This window comes from Entelurus aequoreus, linkage group LG14 (assembly GCF_033978785.1).
Source record: "Entelurus aequoreus isolate RoL-2023_Sb linkage group LG14, RoL_Eaeq_v1.1, whole genome shotgun sequence".
Lineage (NCBI taxonomy): Eukaryota > Metazoa > Chordata > Actinopteri > Syngnathiformes > Syngnathidae > Entelurus > Entelurus aequoreus.
The window spans coordinates 56,430,943-56,458,930 of NC_084744.1; the positions used below are offsets into that span (position 1 = coordinate 56,430,943).

The 27,988-nt window shown below is 36.3% G+C and overlaps 1 protein-coding gene across 1 annotated transcript; it reads left to right on the forward strand.

The window, feature by feature from the left end:
* Window positions 1–344: 344 nt before the first annotated feature.
* On the forward strand, window positions 345–27,962 carry catip (ciliogenesis associated TTC17 interacting protein). The gene is made up of 9 exons (XM_062070263.1): window positions 345–589; window positions 3,078–3,263; window positions 9,813–9,868; window positions 9,949–10,035; window positions 13,215–13,382; window positions 19,024–19,148; window positions 21,879–21,955; window positions 22,037–22,104; window positions 25,043–27,962. Exons 1-9 carry the CDS (start codon window positions 481–483, stop codon window positions 25,229–25,231), a joined length of 1,065 nt encoding a protein of 354 aa, XP_061926247.1. The 5' UTR covers window positions 345–480; the 3' UTR covers window positions 25,232–27,962.
* Window positions 27,963–27,988: the final 26 nt, after the last annotated feature.

A 27,988-nucleotide genomic window follows, 5' to 3' on the forward strand; every position in this document is an offset into this window, starting at 1 on the left:
GAACTGGGGCCGTACTCTGGTGCTACCAAAAGTGCCTTATTGCAGTGAAACTTGCCAAGGGACATGTAACCAAATATTAACATTGCTGTATGTATACTTTTGACCCAGCAGATTAGCTCACATTTTCAGTAGACCCATAATAAATTCATAAAATAACCAAACTTCATGAATGTTTTTTTTGTGACCAACAAGTATGTGCTCCAATCGCTCTATCACAAAAAAATAAGAGTTGTAGAAATGATTGGAAACTCAAGACATTATGTTCTTTACACAATTCCAAATTACCCTGCCTGTTTACACGCTGCTTTACGGTACTCGAGCCGCGGTTGCCGCGGCAACGCCACTGTGACGTCACCGACACATTAAAAAGGACCCCGTCCCAAAGACTCCTCGCATTTAAATGGCGGACAGAAGTTGTTTGTCGTAACAAACGCCCTCTTTTTCACCCTCAGGGAGCGTTCGTTTTCGACACAGACTAGAATGGCGGCGCTCCAAGGGGAGGAGAGAAGGGAGGAGACCGACAAGGACAAGCCGGGTCCGGAGGAGACGAGGGCCTCGGACGAAGCCATCGCTTTCATGTCCAGCATTGGTGAGTCCAGACTGGCACCACCACCTGTTGGTGGCACTCGTCACTTAAACACGTCCTTTGCCAATTGTAATTACTATTGGATATTAGACTTAGACTTCCTTTTATTGTCATTCAAATTTGAACTTTATATCAGTGGTTCCCAACCACCGGTCCGGGTACCGGTACCGGTCCGTGACGCTTTTGCTACCGGACTGCATTTTCTCCGACTTAACTCTGGCCTGTCTCACTAGACCAGGGGTGTCAAACTTGTTTTCATTGAGGTCTGCTTGTAACAGTAAATAGTTAATAAATTTGCCTATTAATTTAAATATTTTACTTTTTTATTATTTTTTTTACGTAAAGAGTAAAAAAAAAATCTGCGGATTAAACCAGTTTTTTACAGAAAAAAAACTGTCAGCTTAGTTGCCTGACTTTTACTGTAAAATATATGGTGTTCCCATCCATCCATTTTCTACCGCTTATTCCCTTTGGGGTCGCGGGGGGCGCCGGTTATTTTATTTATATATTTATATATTTTACAACATATTACTGTAAATAGAAACACAGTACCGCTGTTTAATTTTATTTTGGCGACTCAACTGCCACTTTTTTTACCATAATAAAATCATTAACCGTGGATTTTAAAAAAACAACTGACAGCTAGTAAAAAAATAAAAAGATAATAAAAAATAAATAAAAATATAAATTGGAACAGCCAAATAGCTAGAACTAGTATGCATATATCTAAAAAAAAAAAAGGCTTTTTAAAAAAAAAAGAAGAAAAAAAAAGAAGGGTTTTTAAGCCTTTCTTAAAAGCATCCACAGTCTGTGGTGCCCTCAGGTGGTAAGGGAGCGGTGAAGCAGAAAGCCCGTTTTTTTCTTTTTTCTACAACTCCTATTTTTTGTGATAGTGATTGGAGCACATACTTGTTGGTCACAAAACCGGTATAGATCGGTTGGTAGAGTGGCCGTGCCAGCAACTTCAGGGTTCCGGGTTCGATCCCCGCTCCCGCCCATCCTAGTCACTGCCGTCGTGTCCTCGGGCAAGACACTTTACCCACCTGCTCCCAGTGCCACCCACACTGGTTTAAATGCAACTTAGATATTGGGTTTCACTATGTAAAAGCGCTTTGAGTCACTAGAGAAAAGCGCTATATAAATATAATTCACTTCACTTCACTTAACGAATTTGCCTACGAATTTAAATATTTTACTTTTTTTTTTTTTACGTAAAGAGTAAAAAAAATCTCCGGATTTGACCAGTTTTTTACAGAAAAAAAACAGTCAGCTTAGTTGCCGGACTTTTACTGTAAAATATATGGTGTTATTTTATTATTATTATTATTATTTTTACAACATATTACTGTAAATAGAAACACAGTACCACTGTTCAATTTTATTTTGGCGACTCAGCTGCCAGTTTTTTACCAAAATAAAAGGTGGTACTGTAAAATCATCACCCGTGGATTTTTTTTTTTAAAAACACCAAAAAAATGACAGCTGGTGGGGCCATATAGCTCGGTTGGTAGAGTGGCTGTGCCAGCAACTTGAGGCTTCCGGGTTCGATCCCCGCTCCCGCCAATCCTAGTCACTGCTGTTGTGTCCTCGGGCAAGACACTTTACCCACCTGCTCCCAGTGCCACCCCACACTGGTTTAAATGTAACTTAGATCAGTGTTTTTAAACCAATTATCCGGGAGATGGCAAAAAGCCGCTGCCTGACCAGGGCTCAGAAAATTTGCAGAGACTCCTCCCACCCCCACCAAGGACTGTTTTCACTGCTGGACTCTAGAAAGAGGTTCCGCAGCCTCCGTAGCAGCACCTCCAGGTTCTGTAACAGCTTCTTCCCTCAGCCCGTAAGACTCTTGAACGCATCATAATAATCCCCTCAATCCCCACCCTAAAACGGATTAACTCGCTGGAATATAAAGACAATGTAACTGTGGAGGGGGGCGTGGCCTGCGGACCTGCAGCGAAACGGGGTGTGCCAGGACCGGCTTTGAGATCAGCGACAGGTGCGTAGATGGCCCACCTGGGCCTGATTATCTAATCCCCTGTCGCTCTGTTAAAAGGCAGCAGCCGGAGAGGGGAGGTGGAGGGTGGAGTTGGAGGTGGAGGTGGAGCTGGAGCGCGAACGAGGAAGAGACACTTGCTGAAAATCCCAAACAAAAAGACTTTATTGAAAAATAAAACAGTGTTCTAAACCCTGAAAAGGAGCTGTCATGTTGGTGTTTGGTGGTCCGAGGAACCCGGAGGGAAGAAACCTCCGCAACAACATACATCCATAAACGTGGATGCATATGCAAAAGTGCAATATATTTATCTGTACAGTAATCTATTTATTTATATCTGCACCTTATTGCTCTTCTATCCTGCACTACAACGAGCTAATGCAACGAAATGTCGTTCTTATCTGTACTGTAAAGTTCACATTTGAATGACAATAAAAGGAAGTCTAAGTCTATTGTATTTTAACTTTGATGCTCAAATCAGATTCATTTATGTGGCAGAGCCCACGGAGCTGCCAAAGTGCGTGTTCGCGGACTCCCTGGTGACCGTGTCCGAAGGCGGTCGAGACTTGGGAAGGTTCTGCGTCTCGGTGGAGTTTGCCCGCAGAGCCCGGCGGCCGTGTATGCTGTTGCACGCCCAGAGCCAGGGGGCCATCGACGACTCCCCCTGCGGAACAACCGTGACAGGTGAGGCGTCCCGCACCTAGGGATGACCGACGGCACGTCATTCGCCGTGAATGACTAATCATTTTAATGAAGGTTCAATCATCAATCAATGTTTACTTATATAGCCCTAAATCACGAGTGTCTCAAAGGGCTCCATCCTCGGCTCAGATCCCACATCAGGGCAAGAAAAAACTCAACCCAATGGGATGACAATGAGAAACCTTGGAGGGGACCGCAGATTTTATCGACATAACCCATGCAACGTTCCCTCTAACTGTTCATGTGTGTGAGCAAACACAAAAACTCCCTGAGCATTCAGTGAAGCACATGTGAGCAACATCACACGGGGCAATACCAGCAGCACACCTGTCTCAAACCAATCTTTTATTATTATAACACTGAAATGACAGGAGTCATTTTCATGAGATTATTTTGTAATATTAGTGATTTGGCCCACTTGTAATGAAAATAAAAGAAATCTTGTTTTTCATAAGCTATGGATTAGTATTGCACAATATGTCTGGGTTTGGGTCCTGCTTTGGAAATCCCTTCAGAGATCACATTTAGTTCCCCTTAAACATCCTCATGTTGCACAATGAAATGTAAGCATAGGATGAAGTGTGCATTCCTTTAACTTTCTCTAGTAACAGCATTCCATGATTAACATAAATAAATTAACATTAATAATAAATGACAGTAGAATAAGCACACGTATGACTGAGGAGTCATAGTGTTACTTTGTGTGGTGTTTGAGTTGTCCGACTTTTTGTGTGGCCATAAACGCACCAGTGGTTTAGTGGTATGCGTGTTGGTGGCAGATGTTGGTTGGTTTTGGCCTGGTTTGTACGGCAGAAAATGACTAGTTTTTCGAGATATAAGTTTTTTACTCATGTTTTGGTGTGGTTATGGCCCAATATAAACAGTTTTGCTCAATAAAGTGATCGATATAATTCCTGTCCCCGAAGCATCTCGATAGACGTTACAATAATTGATCGGTGTTGACGCTTGTTGTCACTGTCACTCAGAGTTGCATTGCAAAATTACACAGAATAAATGTGTTTATTTTGTTTAGAATTCAGATGGGATTTGATTTGGTGCGCGGCGTATATTTGCTGTGCGCAGAGGACGCTTGAGCAGTGCGCAATTGCGCATGCGCGCACCTTAGAGGGAACGTTGCACCCAAGTATGTTCGTCAGTTTTCGGGTTTTCTGCAAACATATTCTATAGTGTTGAGGTCCAGCCTTTAGGAAGACCATTGTAGAACCTTCAGCAGCCCTTATTATAACATGTAAGTAATGTACAATATATACTGTATGTATGATCTTGTACACAAAAAGACAGCCTGTAAGGCTAAAACAGTCCTTTAGACCTACAAATACTGACAAAAACTTGGTCTATGTAGACGGTGGAACACAGGGGTGTCCAATCTTTTTCCACTGAGGGCCGCACATAAAGCATGCGGGGGCCATTTTGATATTTAAAATTTTCAAACCATAACAAAATATATGGATTTTGTTTGTTTTTTACCTTTAGGGCTCCCGGGGACCATAAAGGGTCTAAGTCATTAAAATGTTAAAAACAAGTCAAATTATTATTTTATTTATATAACGCTCACAGTAAATCTGTACAGTATATCAACTTCAGGTCGATATAAAGTTTAAAAAAACAAAAAGTTTTTATGCCTTTTCTGTCAAAGACAACTTAGTTTTTTATAATAAAACTGAAATATGCAGTATTTCCCCCACTGCCCAAAACATTCAGAAAGCAATGTTTGATGTGAAGTAATTAGAGCCTTAAAAAGATCAATAATGCAGGACACCATTGATATTAATTTGTTATTATTTTTGAGTAATCACAGTGAAAAGATAAATAAAATCCCACTAAATATATTTGGGATCCAAAAGGTGCCCCACTCAGAAAGTGATACATTTTTATTAGGTTTTTTTTTACTTTCAACACTTAAGTTACGAGATCAACTTCAGGGGCCGTACTTATCAAGCTTCTTAGAGTGCCATTTTACACTTAAGTCCTGAGAATTTGCGAAATTTAGTCCTACTCTCAAACTTAAGAATAAAAGCTTTTTATCAACGTTCTTAAGTCTAAGAATCACTCCTACTCTCCACGATATTTAAGAGACCTTCAGAGGTGTCTTAAGTGGTTAAGAGTTGCCAGCAGGGGATGGCACTGAGGCGAGAGAGACGTGCGCGAACATTCAGGGAGCGGAACGATGTCCTGGATTTGTTTGATGACGAGCAGCTGATCAAACGGTATCGTTTAGACAGAGCGGGTATTATTTTTGTCACAGATTTAATACTTTTCGATTCCATGTTGATTTCTGCATGTGGCTGCAGTGGGCTAGTATATATAGAGCCACCCACACCAGTTTCAAATTAGTTGCCTAATTAATGAATTGGAAAGAAAATGTTATGACAGTAGCGTATGTGTGTGGCCGTGAGGTGAGTGACGTCAGTGAGTGTGTGGGCGAGAGAAGAGAAGAGAGGGAGCGGTAGCGTGAGTGCCGGCGGGGACTAGTTTGTTTTGTATTATTTTGTAGTTTATTGTCAAAAAATATTTCCAAGATATTTCTTTATTCTTAGACAACGGATTCCCTTCCGTGATTGGTCATTTCTATGGACACAGAAATGACGTCACCTAAAATTCCATTTACGGCACATAGTAATGTCGTAATTCAGCTCTGAGTGTGACACTTAAGATTCAGTCGTACACTTTGCTGAAAGTGTGAGTAAGACGCTTGATAACTAACTTTTAAGTGCAGCTTTCAGCGAAGAATTTATTTACTCTTAAGTCAACTCTTAGCAGACTTCTTAGGAGTAATTCTGAGAAGCTTGATAAGTACGGCCCCTGATACACAGGCATGTGATTTTTCCGTCCAAAGTCGGAATTCCGTCTTTTTTAATCTCGAGAAAGAAAAAAAAAATTATCTCCCGTTTTTCCGTTTTTTTTCCGACCCTAAATCAAGATTCGAGACGTAGTTTATATTACGCCGTAGTTGATTGGTCGATATGTTCCTTGTGACCAATCAGGACATCTGTTATGAATGATGACGTTAATAACGTCATCATTCATAATGGTTATTACGGCCATTTTCCATATGTAAACGATGTCGGTTCTCGAGAGAAAGGACGCTTTACGAGTAAAATAAATTGATAAACATTTCAAAAATAAGTTTGGATGGGACTGGATGGAAAGGGAAATCACTGATACTGTTGGGAAGAAGGAAGTTACGATTTTGTTCGGTGATTTTATTCGGAAAATCGATCGTCCCGGAAAGGTTTTGTGCACGTGGTGTCATGATAATATTGACTATGGATCACGAGGTTTCAAGGCTTTGGAAGTACATGCGAAACGCCAAAAACATATGAAACAACTTGAAGCAAGGAAAACCAACTTTTCACTAGCTGGTACTTTTGGATGTCAACCGAAAGTGAGCAAACCTTACAGACTTCATCTTTTGTTTACATCGACAACTGCCGTAGACATCGAGAGGAAAGATCCGCCCACTTCAGTTGCAGACAGGGTTGTTAATAATGAGGTAAGCTAAAAAATAGTTGCTTGCGAAATACGCATGTTTGTTTTAAATATTAACCAAATATTGCTTTGCGAAATATAAATGGGTTTTTCTAAAAATAAAAAGCCACGTGAAAATATATTATGAAATTACAGAAATTCAAAGAGTCGCATTATTGATTCCAGTTAACAATTTATTTGAAATACATTTGCATATAATACTATTTTGTAATATTAAGTTCTTATGTAGTCTGTTGAAACTATTGTCAGTGGTGTAACAATCTTGAAGGTAAATATTTTCACACTTGTTTCATGCAATATGTCAGTGTCCTCACATTATTATTATTTCCTATTTTCAAATATGAGTAAACAATACTAAACATGTTTAATTATTTTCATAAATGTATATCCTATTTTGGCGAAAAGAATGAAATGTTTACATTACATTACATGAACTGAAGTAATGTGGTAATACTGTAAATAAACTGTAGATAATAACACTGATCGATGTGACACCTGTGGATGTGAAATGAACACAAGATGTAAATATTAGTGACTAAATACTGTTGGGACTGAACCATACACAGTGATTCATTAGGATAATTGGGTTATGTATGTTCTATTAATGATGTTTTCATGTCTTTAAACACTAAAATATTTTCTTCAAATGGTGCTGTCTTTGTTAATTTTAGCATGTTAAATTGGTGAAAAACCAGGAGCTTCGGGGGGCGTTGCCCCTCTTGTCCCCCCACCAGGGCACCACCCTGGCCTTCGTCCCCCAGACCCCAGGAAATGTTTTCAGTCTTTTTCATTGTGGTCAAATCACATGCCTGGATACATCTGTCGATTTTACGTTTGAACTATTATTTTGTTGTAAAACGTTGGTGTTTTTGTATGGCAACCACACAATATATGCAATATTTCCCACATAAAACATTTTAAAGTGAAATATTTGAAATAATTGGAGCTTTGAATAGGTCAATAATTCATTATAACATTGATTTTTGATTTTTTTTGGACCAATGGCAAAAAAAGAAAAAAAAAGAAAGATAGACAAAAGAAAAAAAAACAGCCTGCATGGCAGCTTTTGTGTCAACATTACAACTTTTTCTAGTTAGATTTCACCTCATTCCACTTTTTTAAATGTTTTTTTAATTTTTGCAATAGCATTTCCAGAATGTGTGGCGGGCCGGTAAACAATTACCTGCGGGCCGCAAATGGCCCCCGGGCTGCACTTTGGACACCCCTGATGTAGATGGTGTAACACAAGATATCAAACAAAACACCATGAAATAAATCTGATGGACGAGTTTGGGTTTGGAGGTTGCCAGGAGAACGGTACATTTCGGACTGCGTTGTGGCGAGTGTGAAATTTGGTGGAGGAGGAATTATGGTGTGGGGTTGTTTTTCAGGAGTTGGGCTTGGCCCCTTAGTTCCAGTGAAAGGAACTTTGAAAGCTCCAGGATACCAAAACATTGTGGACAATTCCATGCCCCCAAACCTGGTGGGAACAGTTTGGAGCGGGCCCCTTCCTCTTCCAACATGACTGTGCACCAGTGCGCAAAGCAAGGTCCATAAAGACATGGATGACAGAGTCTGGTGTGGATGAACTTGACTGGCCTGCACAGAGTCCTGACCTGAACCCGATTGAACACCTTCGGGATGAATTAGAACGGAGACTGAGACTGTGCGACCTCACCAATGTGCTTTTGGAAGAACGGTGGAAAATTCCTATAAACACACTCCGCAACCTTGTGGACAGCCTTTCCCAGAAGAGTTGAAGCTGTAATAGCTGCAAAAGGTGGACCGACATCACATTGAACCCTATGGGTTAGGAATGGGATGGCACTTCAAGTTCGTATGCAGTGTTTCCCATAAACTGCCAAGATACCTGTGGCGGTGGGGGCGTGGCTATGGGCGTGGTCACCATGACATCATTGAGTAATTTGCATAATTTACTACAATGATATGATTTTCTCTAAAAAGGCTCAAAAAATGTATACTTACTAATTAATAACAGTTTTGTTTTAAACGTCCATCGATCCATTTTACAATATAATTACAACACTTTATGTACATATTTATATACAGATTTGAACAATAAGTTATTCACTGAAATATATTTATTAATTGTGGTTCTCACAAAAAACATATCTTTTAAAATATAAAAGCTAAAATGCCTCTTAAAGCTCTGCCCCTTTAATTAGTGCATACTAAATAATTTAACTTTAGCCTACTACTACAACCATATTATTTACCAGCAACATAAAGTGAAACAGAGGCAGAGGTGTCCTGCCACAGTCAGTAACAAATAAACAGAAAACAGTAGTGGTCAAATACAAATAAGGCAACAAGAGAAGTATCCTACACTTCTCTTTTGTAAAGTAAATCTGAACAGCCTATATGGGCATCTACATCGACTATATGATTTCCCTGAGAAGCTGGACAGGACAAAAATAAATAAATAAAATAAAATAAAAATAAAAAACAAAAAAAAAATGTTTGTGGCGGACGTAATTATTTCGTGGCGGGCTGCCACAAATAAATGAATGTGTGGGAAACACTGATATGTGAGTCAAGGCAGGTGGCCAAATACTTTTGGCAATATAGTGTATTTCTGTCTGTCACAATGAAAACATTACATTGTAGAAGGTCCTCGCTGCCCAACAATGGTTAGGAAACACCGGTGTAGGCAGATGATAGAAAACAACTGCAGGAGGAAGAAGAAGAGAATTGCATTGACGTTTAGAGTCACATCTAAAAAGATCACATTCCAAATTGGTTCGGACTTCTTCCTGACGTGGCCCAAATATGGTGCGAAAAAGATCAGGTTTCAACTTTGGAACATTCCGGCTGGCAGGAAAATATCTGAAAAATCCGATTTGGTGTCCAGCCAATTAATGTACACCTTGCAGTACAACACATAAACAACACAACATTCTCAATAAAATCACGATAATAAAACGTCTAATCCAACTCTTGTATTAAATGTTATTAGACTGTGTACCTAATGTATATATTTGTTTACATCTTGCATGGAAGCCTACCTCACTGCTGACCTGGAAGTGCTGGAGGAAGATTACCACGAGTATGTCAAGGCAGGTCACTTTTAATAGTTTTTTACAAGCAATACTTTTTTTGATGCCATGTAAACAAACACATGTGCATGCCTGTGCAGCTCGAGGGCCACATTGTGGACAAACGCTGTCACATGGTCCAACGAGGCGGGAAGACGAAGATCAATAAAGTCACCACTGTTGGAACGGTGAGATATGGGAGGGAGTGTTATCAAGGGGTGTTTTGCAACCAAACCCTTGTAAAGAACATAATGTCATGGCTGTCTTGAGTTTCCAATCATTTCTACAATTCTTATTTTTTTGTAATAGAGTGATTGGAGCACATACTTGTTGGTCACAAAAAAACATTCATGAAGTTTGGTTCTTTTATGAATTTATTATGGGTCTACTGAAAATGTGCTGGGTCAAAAGTATACATACAGCAATGTTAATATTTGCTTACATGTCCCTTGGCAAGTTTCACCGCAATAAGGCGCTTTTGGTAGCCATCCACAAGCTTCTGCTTGAGTTTTTGACCACTCCTCTTGACAAAATTGGTGCAGTTCAGCTAAATGTGTTGGTTTTCTGACATGGACTTGTTTCTTCAGCATTGTTAAGTTAAGCTTCAAGTTTATTCACAATACCATAGAAGAGTGGTTCTCAACCTTTTTTCAGTGATGTACCCCCTGCGAACATTTTTTTCATTCAAGTACCCCCTAATCAGAGCAAAGCATTTTTGGTTGAAAAAAAAGAGATAAAGAAGTAAAATACAGCACTATGTCATCAGTTTCTGATTTATTAAATTGTATAACAGTGCAAAATATTGCTCATTTGTTGTGGTCTTTCTTGAACTATTTGGAAAAAAAGATATAAAAATAACTAAAAACTTGTTGAAAAATAAACAAGTGATTCAATTATAAATAAAGATTTCTACACATAGAAGTAATCATCAACTTAAAGTGCCCTCTTTGGGGATTGTAATATGAACTTAATTCTAAACATTTCTTCACAAAAAAATAAATCTTTAACATCAATATTTATGGAACATGTCCACAAAAAATCTAGCTGTCAACACTGAATATTGCATTGTTGCATTTCTTTTCACAGTTCTTTTTGACAGACATTTTAGTGAGGGTCAAACCATCATGGCACGGGGGAAACTCTGGGTTTATGGTAATGAATGGAATAGCCTACTTGATTTGATGTTCAGTTTATGAACTTACATTCATATTTTGTTGAAGCATTATTCAATAAATATATTTATAAAGGATTTTTGAATTGTTGCTATTTTTAGAATATTTTTTTTTAAATCTCACGTACCCCTTGGCATACCTTCAAGTACCCCCAGGGGTACGCGTACCCCCATTTGAGAACCACTGCCATAGAACAACTACAATAGTAGTGAATATCATTTAAAGATGTTGGTAAGTGAAAGGGTCCCCCAAATAAGCTAGAAGAAGCTTTTGACAGGGAGGACAGTATATACATGGGATGATGAAACATGGTGGCAAGCACACAAAAAAAAACAACGCTATATGATAAACACAAGATAATAATACTAAAGCAAGCATACACATACATACATACATTCATTCAACCATGCAAAACCCAACAGTAGTCAACCCCACATGAGGCATTAGAGATAGGTGGTTAATAGGTAAGTTTCAGTTTCTTTTTGAAGTTGGAGAATGAATACAGCATCTTGAGGCTCTCATTAAGCCGGTTCCAAATCTTTGGTCTCCTGCATACAACACTTCGAGCGGTACAACCCAGTAGACGATGTTTACCTGATATCAGATCTAAGTTACGAGTGTTGTGGGCATGCTGGGGATGGTAGATCGGAACCAAGCTACAGAGCCTAAGATTCAGCCTGTGAATGACTTGATAGGTTAAACAAGCATTGTGATAAATATTGAACTCTGTCAGTCTTAAGAGATGATAATTATGGAATAAATGTTGAGTGGGGGTATTAAACTTGGACCATGTCAGGGCCCGTATGATGTTCTTTTGCATGGATTCTAATTTGTGAAGGTAGGTAGGGAAGGTGATACACCAGATGACATTACAGTAGTTTAGATGTGGTTCAAAGAGAGTTTTATATAGGGTAAGTAGAGCATAAAGAGGAAGATAATGACGAAGGTGAAAGAACAGGCCAACATATTTGGATAATTTGTTTAACAGATGGCTGTGACATTTGAAATTGAGGTATTCGTCAATGATGACCCCCAGGAATTTTGTGGAATAAACTCTCTGTATTTCCTGCCCATTGATGTTGATATGGCAGTGCTCAGTATTTGTCCGGCTTTTATTAGAATGAAATAGAATAACATTTGTTTTATTAACATTAAGTGAGAGCTTATTGCATTTGAACCAGGAATCCACTTTCACAAGCTCTGAATTGACAGTTACTCGTAGATCGTGGAGGCTCCTGTGTGAGGTAAACAAATTTGTATCATCAGCAAAAATTATTTTATGAAAAGTTTCGGAGGAGTTTACGAAATCATTTATGTATAGGATAAAAAGGAGAGGCCCCAAGATGGATCCCTGGGGAACCCCATAATTTATGGTGATACATTGTCCACACGTTTAAGTCAGGACTTTGGGAAGGCCATTCTAAAACCTTCTATCGAGCCTGATTTAGCCATTCCTTTACCACTTTTGACGTGTGTTTGGGGTCATTGTCCTGTTGGAACACCCAACTGCGCCCGAGAGGTTGTCCTGAAGAATTTGGAGGTAATCCTCCTTTTTCATTGTCCCATTTACTCTCTGTAAAGCACCAGTTCCATTGGCAGCAAAACAGGCCCAAAGCATAATACTACCACCACTTTGCTTGATGGTAGGCGTGGTGTTCCTGGGATTAAAGGCCTCACCTTTTCTCCTCCAAACATATTGCTGGGTATTGTGGCCAAACAGCTCCATTTTTGTTTCATCTGACCACAGAACTTTCCTCCAGAAGGTCTTATCTTTGTCCATGTGATGTCAGAAAGCCAACAAATTTAGCTGAACTGCACCAATTTTGTCAAGAGGAGTGGTCAAAAATTCCAGCAGAAGCTTGTGGATGGCTACCAAAAGCGCCTTATTGCAGTGAAACTTGCCAAGGGACATGTAAGCAAATATTAACATTGCTGTATGTATACTTTTGACCCAGCAGATTTGCTCACATTTTCAGTAGACCCATAATAAATTCATAAAAGAAGCAAACTTCATGAATGTTTTTTTGTGACCAACAAGTATGTGCTCCAATCACTCTATCACAAACAAATAAGAAATGATTAGAAACTCAAGACAGCCATGACATGATGTTCTTTACAAGTGTATGTCAACTTTTGACCACGACTGTATAAACGCAAAATTGATTGTGTTGTAACGAGTTGTGTTGTGTGTCTAGGAAGTGACAAAGGAGAGTGTTTCCTTTTCCACGTCGGCCTTGAGAGGGCTCGTAACCGAGGGTTCCAACTTCCTGCTCATGCGTCTTATTGCTTTGAGGAGGAAAGTACCGGAACACTTGGCCTTCATCTGCTTTGACCAGAAATTACGCATCGTCCGCACCACCTTTGTAAGTGACTACTAACCTACTTTTGACATTTTAGCTACAGTACCTCGGTTTTCATTAGTAATCTCTGTCAAAGGGTCCAACAAAGACCATAAAATACTGTTCGGACACTGGATTGCAGGAAAGAGTCCTCCCAGATTTTTCAGTAAGGCTATCTAATATAATATAATATATCACATATATTATGTAAATATTACGTATATATGCTATATTTTATATCGCTATATTTAGTCTATTTATACCTGCATTGTCTTTTCCATCCTTACACTTTCCATCATTGTAACTGATTTACTGGGTGGAACAATTTCCCTTGTGGATCATTAAAGTTTGTCTAAGTCTAAGTCTACAAAACCCAAAACCAGTGAAGTTGGCACGTTGTGTAAATGGTAAATAAAAACAGAATACAATGATTTGCTAATCCTTTTCAACTTATATTCAATTGAATAGACTGCAAAGACAAGATATTTAATGATCCAACTGAGAAACTTTTTTTTTTTTTTTTCAAAATAATCATTAACTTAGAATTTAATGACAGCAACACATTGCAAAAAAGTTGTCACAGGGGGATTTTTACCACTGTGTTGCATGGCCTTTCCTTTTAACAACACTCAGTAAACGTTTGGGAACTGAGGAGACCAAATTTTGAAGCTTTTCAGGTATGCCGATAAATGCTTTAAAATGTAATATTGGAAATTATTGGTATCATTTTAAATTGCTTTTAGTAAAATTTATAAATTACATGAATTTAGTAAAATTGATTTTAGTAAACCGCACTGGGAACACATCTTTTGTGGGATTTTTATTCTATTTTTAATCATTTTAAATTGCTTTTAGTAAAATGTCTAAATTACATGAAATTAGTCAAATTTATTTTAGTAAACCGTACTGGGAACACATCTTTTGTGGGATTTTATTCTATTTTTAATCATTTTAAATTGCTTTTAGTAAAATGTCTAAATTACATGAAATTAGTCAAATTTATTTTAGTAAACCTTACTGGGAACACGTCTTTTGTGGGATTTTTATTCTATTTTTAATCATTTTAAATTGCTTTTAGTAAAATTTATGAATTACATCAATTTAGTAAAATTGATTTTAGTAAACCGTACTGGAAACGCATCTTTTGTGGGATTTTTATTCTATTTTTAATCATTTTAAATTGCTTTTAGTAAAATGTATAAATTACATGAAATTAGTCAAATTTATTTTAGTAAACCGCACTGGGAACACATCTTTTGTGTGATTTTTATTCTATTTTTAATCATTTTAAATTGCTTTTAGTAAAATGTCTAAATTACATGAAATTAGTCACATTTATTTTTGTAAACCTTACTGGGAACACATCTTTTGTGGGATTTTTATTCTATTTTTAATCATTTTAAATTGCTTTTAGAAAAATTTATAAATTACATGAATTTAGTCAAATTGATTTTAGTAAATCGTACTGGGAACACATCGTTTGTGGGATTTTTATTCTATTTTTAATCATTTTAAATCGCTTTTAGTAAAATTTATAAATTACATGAATTTAGTCAAATTGATTTTAGTAAACCGTACTGGGAACACATCTTTTGTGGGATTTTTATTCTATTTTTAATCATTTTAAATTGCTTTTAGTAAAATGTATGAATTACATGAATTTAGTCAAATTGATTTTAGTAAACCGTACTGGGAACACATCTTTTGTGGGATTTTTATTCTATTTTTAATCATTTTAAATTGCTTTTAGTAAAATTTATAAATTACATGAATTTCGTCAAATTGATTTTAGTAAACCGTACTGGGAACACATCTTTTGTGGGATTTTTATTCTATTTTTAATCATTTTAAATTGCTTTTAGTAAAATGTATGAATTACATGAATTTAGTCAAATTGATTTTAGTAAACCTTACTGGGAACACATCTTTTGTGTGATTTTTATTCTATTTTTAATCATTTTAAATTGCTTTTAGTAAAATTTATGAATTACATGAATTTAGTAAAATGTATTTTAGTAAACCTTACTGGGAACACGTCTTTTGTGGGATTTTTTATTCTATTTTTAATCATTTTAAATTGCTTTTAGTAAAATTTATGAATTACATCAATTTAGTAAAATTGATTTTAGTAAACCGTACTGGAAACGCATCTTTTGTGTGATTTGTATTCTATTTTTAATTTAAATTGCTTTTAGTAAAATGTATAAATTACATGAAATTAGTCAAATTTATTTTAGTAAACCGCACTGGGAACACATCTTTTGTGTGATTTTTATTCTATTTTTAATCATTTTAAATTGCTTTTAGTAAAATGTCTAAATTACATGAAATTAGTCACATTTATTTTTGTAAACCTTACTGGGAACACATCTTTTGTTGGATTTTTATTCTATTTTTAATCATTTTAAATTGCTTTTAGAAAAATGTATAAATTACATGAATTTAGTCAAATTGATTTTAGTAAATCGTACTGGGAACACATCTTTTGTGGGATTTTTATTCTATTTTTAATCATTTTAAATCGCTTTTAGTAAAATTTATAAATTACATGAATTTAGTCAAATTGATTTTAGTAAACCGTACTGGGAACACATCTTTTGTGGGATTTTTATTCTATTTTTAATCATTTTAAATTGCTTTTAGTAAAATGTATGAATTACATGAATTTAGTCAAATTGATTTTAGTAAACCGTACTGGGAACACATCTTTTGTGGGATTTTTATTCTATTTTTAATCATTTTAAATTGCTTTTAGTAAAATGTATAAATTACATGAATTTAGTCAAATTGATTTTAGTAAACCTTACTGGGAACACATCTTTTGTCTGATTTTTATTTATCCCGAAAATCTCCCGGGCAACCATTCTCCCGAATTTCTCCCGATTTTCAACATTATTGGGGGCATGCCTTTAAAGGCACTGCCTTCAGCGTCCTCTACAACCTGTCGTCACGTCCGCTTTTCCTCCATACAAACAGCGTGCCGGCACGGTCACATAATATATGCGGCTTTTTCACACACACAAGTGAATGCAAGGCATACTTGGTCAACAGCCATACAGGTCACACTGAGGGTTGCCTTATAAACAACTTGAACACTGTTACAAATATGCGCCACACTGTGAACCCACACCAAATAAGAATGACAAACACATTTCGGGAGAACATCCGCACCGTAACACAACGTAAACACAACAGAACAAATACCCAGAATCCCTTGCAGCACTAACTCCTCCGGGACGCTACAATATACACCCCCCGCTACGGTCTCAAGGTTAGTAAGTATGCTCTAGTATACTCTGGACTGAAAATGTGTGCCTTCATTGTTTTTGAAGCTGTTGTTTTGAGGCATGTTTAAAAAAAATAATGCACTTTGTGAAAGTCAAAGTATAGTATTTCCCATAGTTGTAGTGGGTATCAGGATTATCTCAGGGTGAGCATGTCCCAAATTCCAAGCTGCTGTTTTGAGGCATGTTAAAAAAAATAATGCACTTTGTGACTTCAATAATAAATATGGCAGTGCCATGTTGGCACTTTTTTCCCAAAACTGGAGTTGAAGTTGTTCTCTTATTTTGGAAAACCTTGTTTTTTGATTGATTGAAACTTGTATTAGGAGATTGCACAGTACAGTACATATTCCGTACAATTGACCACTAAATGGTAACACCCGAATAAGTTTTTCAATCTGTTTAAGTCGGGGTCCACGTTTATCAATTCATGGTAAAGTTACATTGTTTAATGCATCCAGCGGGGCATCACAACAAAATTAGGCATAATAATGTGTTAATTCCACGACTGTATATATCGGTATCGGTTGATATCGGAATCGGTAATTAAGAGTTGGACAATATCGGAATATCGGCAAAAAAGCCATTATCGGACATGTCTATTTTCAGGTGGAAGTCTTTCCCGTTCTTGCTTGTTGTCTGTCAATTCACATACATGTAATACAAGTCTTTCCTTTCACACAAATGCTGTGTAGAATGTAGTCTTCCGTCTTTGCATTCTTGTACCGACAAAATGAACACATTGACAGACAAATTATGTAAACATCCGGACCTCAGTGACTCTGTTCTTGTTTTTTCCAAAAGTTTTTGTGTCATGATCTGTGGTCTGGAAGATGTTTTTGTTAGTTTTGGACTCTTTTAGTTCCTGTTTGCGCTCCCTTGTTTGTTTAGTTACCATGGCGACTAGGGGTGTGGTAAAAAAATCGATTCGAATCGTGATTCTCACGTTGTGCGATTCAGAATCGATTCTCTTTTTTTTTTTTAAATCGATTTTTTTTTTAAATTATTTTTTAATTAATTTTTTGTTGTTGTTTTTTGTTTTTTTGTAATTAATCAATCCAACAAAACAATACACAGCAATACCATAACAATGCAATCCAATTCCAAAACCAAACCCGACCCAGCAACACTCAGAACTGCAATAAACAGAGCAATTGAGAGGAGACACAAACACGACACAGAACAAACCAAAAGTAGTGAAACAAAAATGAATATTATCAACAACAGTATCAGTATTAGTCACAATTTCATCATAGCAGTGATTAAAAATCCCTCATTGACATTATCATTAGACATTTATAATAAATAAAAAATTTAAAAGAACAATAGTGTCACAGTGGCTTACACTTGCATCACTGTGTCCAATATGTTCACAAAGATAAAATAAGTCATATTTTTGGTTCATTTAATAGTTAAAACAAATGTACATTATTGCAATCAGTTGATAAAACATTGTCCTTTACAATTATAAAAGCTTTTTACAAAAATCTACTACTCTGCTTGCATAGAAGAAGAAGAAGAAGAAGATGATTTATTGTCAATTCTTAACATGCACAAGACACATAAGAACTGAAAAGTATATTTTCGGCATTTTGCATGTCAGCAGACTGGGGTAGATCCTGCTGAAATCCTATGTATTGAATGAATAGAGAATTGTTTTGAATCGGAAAAATATCGTTTTTGAATCGAGAATCACGTTGAATCGAAAAAAAAATCGATTTTGAATTGAATCGTGACCCCAAGAATCGATATTGAATCGAATCGTGGGACACCCAAAGATTCGCAGCCCTAATGGCGACTTATTAGTTTCACCTGCCTCTGGTGTTCGGGACACGCACCTGCTCTAATCAAGAAGACCATTATTTGAGCCTGTCTTTACCAGTCGGTCGTCCTGGCGTCATTGCTTAGTTCATGCTGCTCGTTCCGTGTCCGATTCCACAGTTATGCTACATAGTTTGGTTAGTTGTTTTCATTTCTATAGTTTCATGTTTCATGTCCTAAGTGTTTTGCCTTAGCTTCCGCGTGCGATAGGCACGCTTGCCATCGGGTTGTTTTCTGTTTTTTTGTACTTCGTTGAGTGTTAGTTGAATAATTAAATATGTTCCTACCTTCACGCCTTGTCCAAAATAGTCCGATTGCTTCCCGGGAGAACAAACCTCGCAGTAAGCTGCGACCCCCCCGTCATGACACTTTGATAACCAAACCCCATAATCTTGATTTATCCTATCCACCTTGTAGCTTCCTATTTGGTTCAGCCCACTGCTCCATTTTTTTGGCATACCTGCGCCCCTAACTGTGGAAAAAACCGAAGCTAGATCAGTTAAACTGCGCAATGTCTTGTAATGTTAACTAATTTGATTTTAATGTTTGTGTTTGACCAGAGAGAGCTGGAAGAGAAGCAGATGCAGATTGAGGAGGAAACTGTGGAGATATTCGGGGTGGAGCGGGTAATTCATTCTGTGGACGACACCCCTGTAACGTGGCAGTGCTGCTTTCTGCCCGATGGGTAGGTCCTTTTCCATCAATGTAGGATGAAGCTGGTAATACTGACGTCCAACCTCTACTCCTTTAAGGACAGGGATGTTCAACTAAATTGTGTTTTAGGCCACATATCAGAAATACTTTAATAATATTCCCCTCTGTGAGAAACAGGGGAAAAACACTCATAGCCATAGCACACATAAGCATGTGTGTAAGAGGGAAACACCAAATAACACAAAGGACATTAGAGACATTAAAAGAGCAGAGCTGATGCAACCAGCCACTTCTACACACAGCTACAAAAGTAAAACAAAAAACATATACAGAGAATGGAGCAGACCCAACAAAGCAACCAAGAGAGCCGACTCCACCCTCGGCCGCCCACCAACTCTCGCAATCAGTCAGAATCAGAATCAGAATCAGAAATACTTTAACAATCCCAGAGGGGAAATGAAGATGTTTAGCACAATCCCATTCAAGAGCAGTCAAACATTACAGGGAGACAGAACAGGATCGCGGATGGGTCTGCCAACTTCCGGCACCCCTTACAAAAAAGGTATTAGATTTGTGCAATTTCTTAAAATGCTCAATGTTTGAACATTTTTCCATATTTTCACCCCACAGACTGAGACGCAAAAACGTTTCCTTGCGCTAGAGTGCTAAAGCGTGTTTATATTGTGCCGTTCCTCCGAGGTTATACCCCCGCATCCCTTTCTACCAATAAACTTTGATTATTTGCAGGCAATTGATGACTTCCTGCTTTAAACCAGGGGTCGGCAACCCAAAATGTTGTAAGGACCGTATTAGACCACATATACAAAATAGTAATCTGTCTGGAGCCGCAAAAATTTTAAAGACTTATATAAGTGTTATAATATAGCTAACCAGCTATATTAGCCTACTATCAAAACGACTATGTGTCGCAGGTCTTCGTTGACAGAAATGTTGAAATATAATATTTATTCTACACATTTTTACAACATTGGAAAACATTAGTAAAACTTCTCAGAGGGGGAGATAACTCCTGGAAATGACTCTCTTAGAATGACCAAAGGTATAAATGTGTATGTCCAAGTTAAAGGAAACAGCCGGCTGTGTTCTTCTAATGGATTTATTACAATCTTTGCAAGCTGGGTAGCATTTGCTGTGGTCTGGAACAAGATGGCGAGGCATAATCATGCAATATGTACATACAGCTAGCCTAAATAGCATGTTAGCATCGATTAGCTTGCAGTCATGCAGTGACCAAATGTGCCCGATTAGCACTCCAACAAGTCAATACCATCAGCAAAGCTCACCTTTGTGCATTCACGCACAGTATAAAATGTTTGGTGGACAAAATGAGACAAAAAAGGAGCGGCATAAAACACGTCTTTCTGTGGCAGCGTCGGAGAAAGTTGTACATGTAAACAAACGGCTGAGTCACAGTCCACACAACGGCGAGTTCAAGGGCCGCTGAAATTAGTAGGACAAAATGGCACACTCATCAGTGAAGCATAAACACAAATATATTAAACAGTGGGCTTTCTAACAATTAGGAAGGTTTGAGTTGTGTTTGTCCTCCTACAGAAACCATATTAAAATTAAAGCTGCAAGCAGGGATGGACGGGACCGACTTTGAGGGCTCATAAAATCCAAACCGGAGCAGTAATTAAAACTCTTTCATCAGCTTTTAATCAGAAGGGTTCAATCTCTCTCCTGTGCTAGTTTGAAGCCGACACGACAAACGCGCTCAGAGGAGATCATGTTTGAAAAAAGGTGACTGTTTTTACTCAACTTTTGTTTTGAAGGGGGAATTGCAAACTTCCTGTTGATTTTTGCTGGGGGTTGTGAGGGAATGAAATCTAGGTCTAAGTGAGACCTACATAGAGGTTTTTGTTTCATGTCTCTACGACATTCCTACTGGGAGTTACAGGCAGTTTTGTCTTGTGTTTTCTTCCTAGGGGGCGCTAGAGCGTGGGGTTTGGTTTTTTGATTAGATCGCAATTTTCACCAGTCCTGATGTGTGTGTCCAATTTGGTGAGTTTTGAAGCATGTTAAGGGGGTCAAATTACAGCTCAAAGAGGCGGCGGAATAATAATAATAAAACACTAGAAATACAATAGGGTCCTCTGTCCCAAAGGGACTATGTCCCTAAAAAAGTTTTTCCATTTCCATACATTTTTGAAAAAGCTCCATGGAGCCACCAGGGCACGCTAAAGAGCCGCATGTGGCTCTAGAGCCGCGGGTTGCTGACCCCCGCTTTGAACATGACAAGCCCTGTCAAATATTCCACTAAATCAGGACTGTGGAAGTCGCTTCCACAGCAGTCCCACTGTCAGACGCGGCACAGGAGCCGAGCGTGCAGGTTTAACGAGGTTTTAATGATCGGAATGTTTGAACGCAAGTTTTCTCTCCAGTAGAACGTGACCTTTTCAGCCACGTCCGTATCCTCTCTCCCCCTCTGCTCCTGGCCGCTCACTGTTAAAGACAACCGATGATTAGATTACCACGTGCCACCTGTGAAATCTAATCACCTGCCGGCTGTGTCTCGCCGTCAGCACCATCGACAGAGGCGGTGACCTTTGCTCCTGCAGGCGCGCTGACCACACTCTCCCTCCACAAGGACATTTTTAACAGTTTTAACCTTAAAAATAAGCTATTTGTCTGCTCCTTGAACCCCACATTATGGATAATGCAAAGTGCCCGTTTTTTTGCAAGATTTGTCCTGCTAAGTTGAACAAAAACACGTCCATGTCGCTCCGTATCTCCCCAGGCATCTTGCCAGCAGGGCGCAGGTGGGATCTCCCGTCATGATGAGGCTGCTGCAGCTGCCGTCACAGACGGAAGAAGGTAGCGATGGCTACATGTAACAATCATTGCAATTTTATACCGTCTGTTTTTATATTTGTGCTGCGTGTGTTTGCGTTGTAGTGTTTGGGAAAACGCCCCTGGTTTGGGAGGAAGACATACAGATGCGCTCCAAGTTCTTGGACAGAAAGGTAACGGTAAACATTCTTCGGCGTAGAGACTTGTTATTGTGTGAATGTCACTCCCTGGTTATTAACTCTGCACCCCAACATGGTTTGTGTTGTTACGTATGAAGCACCACTCGAAAGTACAGCTACAATATATTGTTGTTGAATACAGTATTACCTTCTTTACGCAGCTCTTGTGCTGGTATATATATATATATATATATATATATATATATATATATATATATATATATATATATATATATATATATATATATATATATATATATATACTATATTGCCAAAAGTATTCCTCCTCCACCAAATTTCACACTGGGCACAATGCAGTCCGAAATGTAGCGTTCTCCTGGCAACCTCCAAACCCAGACTGGTCCATCAGATTGCCAGATGGAAAAGCGTGATACATCAGAGAAGGCGTCTCCACTGCTCTAGAGTCCTGTGTGTGTGTGTGTGTGTGTGTGTGTGTGTGTGTGTGTGTGTGTGTGTGTGTGTGTGTGTGTGTGTGTGTGTGTGTGTGTGTGTGTGTGTGTGTGTGTGTGTGTGTGTGTGTGTGTGTGTGTGTGTGTGTGTGTGTGTGTGTGTAATACATATATATATAAAATATATATTTATATTTGTTTGCACTTTTTGTAAAAAAAAACAAACGAAAAAACACTTTTGTTTAAAAGAAAAAATCCATCCATTTTGGGGTCGCGGGGGGTTCTATATATGTATGTATGTATGTATGTATGTATGTATGTATGTATGTATGTATGTATGTATGTATGTATGTATGTATGTATGTATGTATGTATGTATATATATATATATATATATGTATATATATATATTGATGTTTACATGCATTAAAAAACTAATTATTGCATGGATTTGAATAAAACTAGCTTTTTAAAAGACAAGTAAAAACATAATTAGTGTTTTTTTACAAAAAGTGCCAATAAATAAATAAATATCTATATATATATTATTTATTTATTGGCACTTTTTGTTTATATATATATATATATATATATATATATATATATATATATATATATATATATATATATATATATATATATATTTTTTTTTTTTTTTTTTTTAATTTTATGTATTTGTTGGCACTTTTTGTTTTATATATATATATACACACCGGTATATAAATTTATTTATTTATTTATTTGTTGGCACTTTTTGTAAAAAAAAACAAACGAAAAAACTCTTGATTAAAAAAAAAAAAATCCATCCATTTTGGGGTCACGGGGGGTGCTATATATATATATATATATATATATATATATATATATATATATATATATATATATATATATATATATATATATATATATATATATATTGTTTACATGCATTAAAAAACTAATTATTGCATGGATTTGAATAAAACTAGCTTTTTAAAAGACACGTAAAAACATAATTAGTGTTTTTTTTACAAAAAGTGCCAACAAATAAATATATATATATATATATATATATATATATATATATATATATATATATATATATATATATAAAAATTTATTGGCACTTTTTGTTTTTTGTATAATATAATATATATATATATATATATATATATATATATATATATATATATATATATATATATATATATATATATATATATATATATATATATATATACGTATATGTATGTATATATATATATATATATATATATATATATATATATATTGATGTTTACATGCATTAAAAAACTAATTATTGCATGGATTTGAATAAAACTAGCTTTTTAAAAGACAAGTAAAAACATAATTAGTGTTTTTTTACAAAAAGTGCCAATAAATAAATAAATATCTATATATATATTATTTATTTATTGGCACTTTTTGTTTATATATATATATATATATATATATATATATATATATATATATATATATATATATATATATATATATATATATATATATATATATATATATATATTTTTTTTTTTTTTTTTTTTTTTAATTTTATGTATTTGTTGGCACTTTTTGTTTTATATATATATATATACACACCGGTATATAAATTTATTTATTTATTTATTTGTTGGCACTTTTTGTAAAAAAAAACAAACGAAAAAACTCTTGATTAGAAAAAAAAAATCCATCCATTTTGGGGTCACGGGGGGTGCTATATATATATATATATATATATATATATATATATATATATATATATATATATATATATATATATATATATATTGTTTACATGCATTAAAAAACTAATTATTGCATGGATTTGAATAAAACTAGCTTTTTAAAAGACACGTAAAAACATAATTAGTGTTTTTTTTACAAAAAGTGCCAACAAATAAATATATATATATATATATATATATATATATATATATATATATATATATATATATATATATATATATATATATATATATATATATATATATATAAAAATTTATTGGCACTTTTTGTTTTTTGTATAATATAATATATATATATATATATATATATATATATATATATATATATATATATATATATATATATATATATATATATATATATATATATATATATATATATAAATGTATTGTTTAAAAAAAAAAAAATCAAAACACTAATTATGTTTTTACGTGTCTTTTAAAAAGCTAGTTTTATTCAAATCCATGCAATAATTAGTTTATTAATGCATGTAAACATCAAGTGTGTATGGGGTGGTGAAGTTGGGCAGCGATGGGGCCCCAGAATTTGGTGATCGGCCCCTGAATGTCAGTACTGTGGTCAGGTGAGGCATGTATGATACTCTTTTGTGACATTCTTACAACTTTCACAACAAAATCCATCCCAGGCCTCCACCATTGTTTTATCCCACTGGTGTGAGTGGATTGTAGTAGAACCAGGTGTGACCCACATACCACACCTCAACGGCTCACATAGTCTGCAGTAAATAATGCAACTCACCTTGGTAATTCCTGCAGGAGGAGCTGAGGGCCGACCACGCTTCATACCTGACAGATCACCCGGAGATCCGTGCCCTCATATCTGACTTCCTGCAGTTCCTGCTATTGAAGAAACCCGACGACGTCTTCCAATTCGCTCGAGAGTACTTTCTCCCCTTCGCCCCCCACTGTCCCGCAGACTCAAACCTTGACGACTCGTCACACTGAAATACCCCCTTCTAAAAATCACTTTTTATATAACCTACAGTCGCGATTCACACATTTATCAGTATTAAAGCTTGTTTTTCAGATTATGTTGGTGTACGTACAATACGAAGGGGATTCATATGGCCCCATATGTCACAATTTACCCGACACATGAAACGTGACGAATTTGGAGCGTGCACTATTCACTTGAGCTCCAGATGGCAGAAGGGTGTTGACTTGCTTACAGTGTGTTTTGTGGCAATTATAACTTTGTCAACAGCGTCAGTCACTATATAGAGTGGCCCTTTCCTTCGTTTTCAGCAGACTGCATTGCAAAATCTTACACATGATCCACAGGAATGGGGCCAAATGAATACCTTCGCTACTGTATTCAAATTATGTTTTTTTATGAATATTGATTTAAGACTTGACTCACTATAACGTATTTTACCGGAAATTACCTGCTGTTAACTTTATTATAGACCCTCATTAATTCCCAACAGTATGCTACTTCAGGGACATATACATAAATTGGAATCTGAAACTAATTTTTTTCCCCCATTTGTCCCGGAATTTCTAAATGTATTTCTAAAACCTGGCACAAGAGGGCAACCTTTTATAAAACATTCTAATTTTGACAAAAGCGTCAGTCGCTATGTAGAGTGGCGCTTTCCTTCATTTTCAGCGGACTGCATTGCAAAATCTTACACACGATCCACAGGAATTGGGCCAAATGAATGCCTTCCCTACTGTATTCAATTTGGTTTTTTTAATGAATATTGATTTAAGACTTGACTCACTTCCTGCTGTTGACTTTATTATAGACCCTCATTAATTCACAACAGTAGGCTACTTCAGGGACATACATAAAATTGGAATCTGAAACTCCTTTTTTTTCCATTTGTCACTGAAGTGGACATTAATTTCAAAATGCATTTCTAAAACCTGGCACAAGAGGGCAACCTTTTGTAAAATATTCTAACTTTGACAAAAGTGTCAGTTGCTATGTAGAGTGGCGCTTTCCTTCATTTTCAGCAGACTGCATTGCAAAATCTTACACATGATCTACAAGAATGGGGCCAATTGAATGCCTTCCCTACTGTATTCAATTTATGTTTTTTTTTAATGAATATTGATTTTAAGACTTGATTCACTATAACTTATTTTACCGGAAATTACCTGCTGTTGACTTTATTATAGACCCTCATTAATTGGGCTACTTCAGGGACATACATAAATTGGAATCTGAAACTCTTTTTTTTTTCCATTTGTCCCTGAAGTGGATGTTAATTTCAAAACGCATTTCTAAAACCTGGCACAAGAGGGCAACGTTTTACAAAATATTCTAAATTTGACAAAAGCGCCAGTTGCTATGTAGAGTGGCGCTTTCTTCATTTTCAGCAGACTGCATTGCAAAATCTTACACATGATCCACAAGAATGGGGCCAAATGAATACCTTCCCTACTGTATTCAATTTATGTTTTTTTTTTAATGAATATTGATTTAAGACTTGACTTACTATACCGGGAATGACCTGCTGTTGACTTTATTATAGACCCTCATTAATTCCCAACAGTATGCTACTTCAGGGACATACATAAAATTGGAATCTGAAACTCCTTTTTTTTCCATTTGTCACTGAAGTGGACGTTAATTTCAAAATGCATTTCTAAAACCTGGCAACCTTTTGTAAAATATTCTAACTTTGACAAAAGCGTCAGTCGCTATGTAGAGTGGCGCTTTCCTTCATTTTCAGCAGACTGCATTGCAAAATCTTACACATGATCTACAAGAATGGGGCCAAATGAATACCTTCCCTACTGTATTCAATTTATGTTTTTTTTTTAATAAACTTGACTCACTATACCGGGAATGACCTGCTGTTGACTTTATTATAGACCCTCATTAATTCCCAACAGTAGGCAACTTCAGGGAGATGCATAAAATTGGAATCTGAAACTTTTTTTTTGTCCTTGAAGTGGATGTTAATTTCAAAACGCATTTCTAAAACCTGGCACTAGAGGGCAACGTTTTACAAAACATTCTAACTTTCACAACAGCGTCAGTCGCTATGTAGAGTGGCGCTTTCCTTCATTTTCAGCAGACTGCATTGCAAAATCGTACACATGATCCACAAGAATGGGGCCAAATGAATGCCTTCCCTACTGTATTCCATATATAATGTTTTTTTGTTAATAAACTTGACTCACTATACCGGGAATGACCTGCTGTTGACTTTATTATAGACCCTCATTAATTCCCAACAGTAGGCTACTTCAGGAACATACATAAATTGGAATCTAAAGCTCTTTTTTTTTTTTTTTTTCTTTTTCCATTTGTCCCTAAAGTGGATGTTGATTTCAAAATGCATTTCTAAAACCTGGCACAAGATGGCAACCTTTTGTAAAATATTCTAACTTTGACAAAAGTGTCAGTCGCTATGTAGAGTGGCGCTTTCCTTCATTTTCAGCAGACTGCATTGCAAAATCTTACGCACGATCCACAAGAATGGGGACAAATTAATACCTTCCTTACTGTATTCAATTTATGTTTTTATTTAATTTTACCGGGAATGACCTGCTGTTGACTTTATTATAGACCCTCATTAATTGACAACAGTAGGCTACTTCAGAGACATATACATAAATTGGAAACTGAAACTCCTTTTTTTCCATTTGTCCCTGAAGTGGATGTTAATTTCAAAACGCATTTCTAAAACCTGCCACAAGAGGGCAACCTTCTACAAAATATAACAACTTGTACATGTAAATGTGTTT

Coding starts and splice junctions, on each gene's coding strand:
- catip (XM_062070263.1), top strand. CDS start 481: ATGGCGGCGCTCCAAGGGGAGGAGAGAAGGGAGGAGACCGACAAGGAC. Junction 10,036..13,214: donor AAGTCACCACTGTTGGAACG/GTGAGATATGGG, acceptor TTGTGTGTCTAG/GAAGTGACAAAGGAGAGTGT. Junction 21,956..22,036: donor GCCGTCACAGACGGAAGAAG/GTAGCGATGGCT, acceptor TTTGCGTTGTAG/TGTTTGGGAAAACGCCCCTG.